We start from the raw sequence: 5,882 nt of genomic DNA on the forward strand, positions 1-5,882 counted from the left end.
TCCATTGCTAAGGCCTGCTTACTGCCATCCTTAATAGCGTCTTCCGCGAGAATGATGGAGTCTTGTTCAGCGAAACACCGCTTGATAGCGTCACCGAAACTCTTACAATCTCGAACTTTTCCTGAAAACATAAAAATACTGCAAAACTAGTTTTACAACTTTTGTGGGAAAATGTGCACATGATTAACTATATGTTTGGTGGGAAATTTGAGTAGATTCTTATGGGCTTGCGTACACTTCTACCCGAAATTTTATGATCGATATTCCAACACTTCCATAGAGTATTACCATATTGCCGTTTGAGATCATAAACGGCTTTCAAGACAGCGTTGCCGAGGTAAGTCTGAAGGTACTTACTAGCATCTGAATAAATGAATTTACTCTTTTACATCTACTACTATCACCTTCTCCACTGTGACCATCATAAATAGCCCCAACGAGGCCCGACACGACACATGGACATGTACCGGCATTGTAGAACACGCCTGAGACGAACCAACTGATAAACGGTTTGCCGTATAGTGCATCGCGAAATATGAAATCGTACTACGAATACCTCGGTCAAACTGGATGAACAATGGTGACATGCTGGATCCTTGATGAGATGATGAAATCTTTTTACTATCTATTCAAGCGATCTAAGGAAACTGAGGTCGTGCTATCAACGATACCTAGTTCTAACGCCTCGGAACATCAACTGCACATACACACACATTGAGTTTCAACTATGGAGTTTCACGAGCCGTGATATGAAAAACACTAGTGGAAAAATATACTTCACTATATTTTAATATATTTCACAAATATATTGCACAAAAACTACTGTATCGCGCGAATATCAAGTTGTTCACCGAGTATTACTCCACTTCTCATAAAACGGGTGAAACTCATATGTTCCCGAACAGACTCACATTCCTCTTGCGCTCGACAGAAGTGAACAGCGGCTCTGTCTTCCTGATAGTTCCTGCTACCTTGCTCCTGGTGCCCACCGATACTCAGTGTCATTCGGGACCCACATGGAATTCTCGCTGAGACAATGCGAGCACACTCTACTCCCGTGTGGGAAAATATGCACATGTGCTGCCGAAAATATAAAAATTTTCGCGAAAATATCATTGGTTTTTATACACTGTATGAGCTCCTATGATTATTAAGGAACCTCCTGTGCTGAGTTGAGGAAAGCAAACATACAGTATATTCCACTGCTAGCGGCTCACTCGGTTCGTTATCAATTTCCATGGGAATGATAAAATCATCAACACCAGTGCTAGCGAGAGTAGTGACGCCTGAGGGAGCTTGCGAGGATGATGGTGAAATCGGGGCCTGCTCGATGTTAGAATCTGATGAACTGCATTCCAACAGTTAGGTAGCACAGCTAGAAACAAACCTTCGTTTTCCTCGTTGTCACTCAAGTTAGTTTTGCAAGGCGATATACGTTCCCATGAGGTTTCCTCTAAAGAGATGAATGAGTTCAATTCTTTTTCCATTTTTCTGCGTACCGATTTCCTCGCCACTTAGCAGACTTCGGCCAAGATGGAGATAGTCCGGGGACGACATAGAGTCAAAATGATAACAGTGAGCTTCGGGTTAATACGATTCCTTATAAGAGAAATTTACTCACGAACTGTTTGCATATAATGCGACTTGCAGTGGAGAGCTTAATATACACTCTATCACATGATGTCGTTAAGGACCCCATGAGAACTTTCACGGAGGCTGAGTGGACCGCGGTGATATAGAGCGACTAGTATAGTTAAGTATAGTGACAGTAATGTTAGTGACAGTAATGTTAGTGACAGTATATAGTGACAGTATATAGTGACAGTATAGTGATAGTGATTAGAATGTTCTTATAGTATAGCGACACCTAGCATGGTATACAGCACGTAAATTATGACGATACTTTACTCCATATTCATATGGAGTGACATCGGCGACGCTTTCGAGTAGATAAACGTGGCTATGTACGATGTATTACTTCCTATAGGGGGAAGGTTCAATCAAGGACTATCATAGAAATATAACCGCAGAATGGGCCTGTTTCATAGGAGCAAATTGCGCTTTGAACTTGAGTAACTCCTATATTCAAATCGACTTTAATTGAGTATCCTTGTGAAACAGGCCTAATGTGGAGGTGGTATATGGAGGCAAATAACGCATCGTTATGCCCGAGCATGCGCTTTCGTGCCAGTGTTGATTCTCGGAATATACACTTGGATGAAATCGCCACTTCAACCGATTTTCTCCTCGGGAGAGATCTCTTCGGAGAACTGCGGTCCGGGAATCGAAGACTTCGAGCATAGTATTGTGTTAGCTGTCGTGATGAGAATAAATTCCTCGCGCAAGTTCTATGCGAAGTCGGTTCATGCGGTCTGTTTACCCAACATAGTCTTTCATAAGAATCCTCCATATGCAACGCTACATCCTACGCATGCTATTATCCTACATAATAATCTCATCAACTCACTTAGGCAGTTAACCGAACGAACACACGATCACGCGTTACAGCTGCACGTGCGCTCGCGTGCACGAAAACAACTTCCGCTCCGCTCGAGAAAAAATCTTCCTAACATTGGTCATCCTCTCCAGAGACTACATTGTGAATACTCGCATATCTACTAGCTGAACCGCGCTAGACAGTCTCAAACGACAACAACAACACCTCATGAAAAACCTGAGTACTTGTTTTATCGTTATCAACTACGTAGCCTCAACAGCGTAATCATCGACACTCTAAGGCAAGTGGCAATAGAACTACTCAGGGACACATCTAGCTTTGAGAGATAGCGTCCCCCATAGTTTGATAACAATGGGGAAAATGAAGTTGCTAATGTGATGATGACATTTACATGGGAAACTGATTGAAGAATGTGTTCCTAACCGTACGTGGAAAATTCAAAAATAGTTCCCCCCCGGAAACATTATAGATCCTCGAATGATTATCTCGATTTCTAGCAGTCCGTAGAGGTCTCATCCTGAAACACTTTTTTGTGCTACCTTTTCCCAGTTCTAGCTAGAGCACTGTCTTGAAAACTTTTTATGTCGGCGATTTTCGTGTTAGTGTTTTTTATTGTAGATTTTGTTTGAAGTTTTATATAGATATCAAGTACTTCTCCCAAAAGGAAATCACTATCATGACGTCAACTACTACTACTACTTCGCCGCTCGGGGACAATCTACTCGACGATCATCGATGCAAAGAGGAAGACTCTTATGGTGCCGATTTAACCACTACTAGCAATAGTGACATCGACCACTTGCCCGTATCTGTTTTTGGCTCGGAGCCCCCAGGGACCCCTCCCATCAACCCAACCATCGCTCCACCAGAGTCCTCCAGCAACTACTTAACGACTGACGGTGACACTGTCCCCGCACAGGTGAGAGTAAGTAGTCGTAGCTGTTGAGCTGATAACATTTTTAGGTCTACATTGGAACCGATGTTCTCACAGTGCATCTCCCTAAAGGTGTTTTACTAGCGATGAGCTTAGCAAGGGGTGAGGACCACGGTAAGTCGTTTTGTCCCTTTTCACTCGGAGTAGGACTATGATTATCAGTGTTGGAATATATGCTCACTGTCCTCAGCTGGTCATTGAAATTCAGGCAGAGGTGTATACAAGCCTATGAGAATCTCCTCAAATTTCCTACCAGAATTTTCACATGTGGTTGATCACGTGTAACGATAACCATTGTTTGTTTTTCAGGGAGTTTATCAACGCCGTACACTATCGAAGAGATCAATTCCGCGTCTATGCTTGTGCAAGAACTGACGAGAAGTGCTGGCCATATCGATTTTGAAGATCTTCTAAAAGTAGGCGGCGGTCTTGAGGACACGGAGTCGTCCCGGTATACCGATGGGAGCAAGCTGACGGTCGAGTCTCCGCGAGAGCGATTGCCTAGCATTAACGTAAGATTCGGGTTTCTATTTTATCTATTGGAGTTTCACCCGTTTTACGTGAAGTAGCGCTATGCAGTGGTCGTGAAATATACTTCTCACTATGGATTTTGATATCAGGGTGAAACTCTATTATTACGTATACGTTATGTTCTTGCTACATGTATAAAAAAATATGTCATATATCTTATGACGTTCATTACACGTCATAAAAATTAAAATTAAAATTAATTCGTCATTAAAATTTCTGACATTTTCTATAACGTTGCTTAGATACATCATGACGATCCTTTCTCCTCACCTTCGTTGACTTACTCTATTCCGAGCAGCAACAGCAGCAGTAGCCGATCTGCTGCTATTCCTGCATCAGCGCAGGTGGCGTCCTCTGTGATTGATACCTCGGCTATTGATCGATACACTAACGGGCTTTTGGGTGATTCGCCGTCCCCCAAGTTCAACAGCGTTTCCTCTAGCGGTAAGAAGTTAGTCTCCTCGTCCTTGTATTCATCAGTGTGTTCAGGAGTTCGGTTGAGCGGGTCTGTTGAGAGTTCGCAGCTACTCGGTGTTGCTGAAGGACGTAGTGGTCGGCGGTCTTCATCGAGTAAGTCGCGAATTGTGGTATTGTATATAAATATATAGACTTGATAATCTATTTTATTAAGGTATGTCCTTATATATGAATTTTATTGTGATCATGCAATTTCATCGGTTTTACTTGGAGTAGCGTAATACTCTGTGAGAAAGGCGATTTTCGCGATAATCAGTAGTCGTGGAATATATTTTTCATTGTTTACTTTTTCATATCACTGATCAGTTTATGATGATGAATCCTGTCTAGGTTTTGATTTCGAGCGTCGATCAACGTCAGGCTCGGTCGGCGGTGGCAATAGTCCGATCTCAGATGTGCTCAGAATGTCGCGGGAAGCGAAGGGCTCCGGTAAGGTTTTGTTTGTGTGCGTTTTTGATGTGCATCATCTGTGGTATCTCAGCTCGGCTGCAGGAGTATATGGAAAATGCAGGTGGGGAAGAAGTGTCGATGATAATTAGAGATCAGCTTGCGCCAAACGTGGTGGCGTTGTCGATGCATACGCATGGTTGTCGGGTTATTCAGAAGGCTATTGAGGTGAGTTATGTGTTTTATGTATCGTATTGTTGTGGAAAATCGTCATTGTGTGAACGCTGATTTGCGTTTTTTTGAATATTTTTCGATGATTTTAATTACCTGTTCTGCTATTTTTCATAGTGTCGTAGTAATACCTGTATCTCTGTTATTGTTTTAGGTTGGATCAGTCGAGGATAGTCGTTTCCTGGCTGCTGGCACTGGGCCGAATGTGCTGGAGTTGTGCGCTGATGTTAATGGCAACCACGTCATGCAGAAGTTTATCGAGTGCTTGCCAAGTGAAGAAGTTCAGTTCGTTGTAGACGCTCTCGTGGGGAAGGACGATGCCAGTAGCAAGGTAAGGAAAAGTCTGTGGTAGTTTCGGAATAATCGGGTGATTTTCGATTTAGTATTACATCGTCAGTGCAGTATGGGAAAATATGTATATAGTCAACTACTCGTGTTGGTGAAAATAGGAAAATTTTGGGCAAAATTTTCTTGATTTCTGCACAGTTCTACCTCAATTTGTATATCAGTTCTCATATTCAGCGAGAAAATTTGCGAGCTCAGCTGAGAGCAGCGAATTTATGTGTTGGGAAAAATTTGTGTGGTAGTTGTTATTCTTTTTGTGTAAAATTGCATTTCATGAGGACGGCAATATTGGATACGTATTAGGAATGCTTTTAGTCGGCTCATACGGCATCGCATGTACTGCGTTTATCGGTGCATTGTTACGGTTGTCGTGTACTACAACGACTACTCCAGAAGTGCGATATGAAGCAGAAGATACCGATACTTGATGCAGTTGTTTACGGGGTAGGTCAGAGGTGTGCGGTTGTGTAAGAGTATCGTCGTCGTTAGTAAAGTGTGTGCTGGAAGATTGATTTAACT

At 42.5% G+C, this 5,882-nt stretch overlaps 2 protein-coding genes across 2 annotated transcripts in view; one reads left to right on the plus strand and one right to left on the minus strand.

Annotated features, from left to right (window-relative positions):
* Pmar_PMAR011953 (hypothetical protein) overlaps positions 1-1,005 on the minus strand; it is a gene marked incomplete at both ends in the record, with an annotated part of 2,093 nt that extends 1,088 nt beyond the window's left edge. The window contains 4 exons of the mRNA XM_002774035.1: positions 23-121; positions 289-363; positions 405-485; positions 912-1,005. Of these exons, the coding sequence (XP_002774081.1) occupies positions 23-121; positions 289-363; positions 405-485; positions 912-1,005 (349 nt within the window). The remainder of the gene's footprint in view (positions 1-22; positions 122-288; positions 364-404; positions 486-911) is intronic.
* Positions 1,006-3,074: 2,069 nt separating this feature from the next.
* Positions 3,075-5,882, plus strand: part of Pmar_PMAR011954 (pumilio, putative) — a gene marked incomplete at its 3' end in the record, with an annotated part of 3,009 nt that continues 201 nt past the window's right edge. Inside the window, exons 1-9 of the mRNA XM_002774036.1 lie at positions 3,075-3,377; positions 3,422-3,506; positions 3,702-3,904; positions 4,166-4,367; positions 4,413-4,493; positions 4,731-4,829; positions 4,882-5,015; positions 5,173-5,349; positions 5,679-5,807. Coding sequence (XP_002774082.1) covers positions 3,135-3,377; positions 3,422-3,506; positions 3,702-3,904; positions 4,166-4,367; positions 4,413-4,493; positions 4,731-4,829; positions 4,882-5,015; positions 5,173-5,349; positions 5,679-5,807 — 1,353 coding nt within the window. The 5' untranslated portion in view covers positions 3,075-3,134. The remainder of the gene's footprint in view (positions 3,378-3,421; positions 3,507-3,701; positions 3,905-4,165; positions 4,368-4,412; positions 4,494-4,730; positions 4,830-4,881; positions 5,016-5,172; positions 5,350-5,678; positions 5,808-5,882) is intronic.

The sequence above is a fragment of the Perkinsus marinus genome (assembly GCF_000006405.1).
Source record: "Perkinsus marinus ATCC 50983 genomic scaffold scf_1104296958712, whole genome shotgun sequence".
Taxonomy (NCBI): Eukaryota; Perkinsozoa; order Perkinsida; family Perkinsidae; genus Perkinsus; species Perkinsus marinus.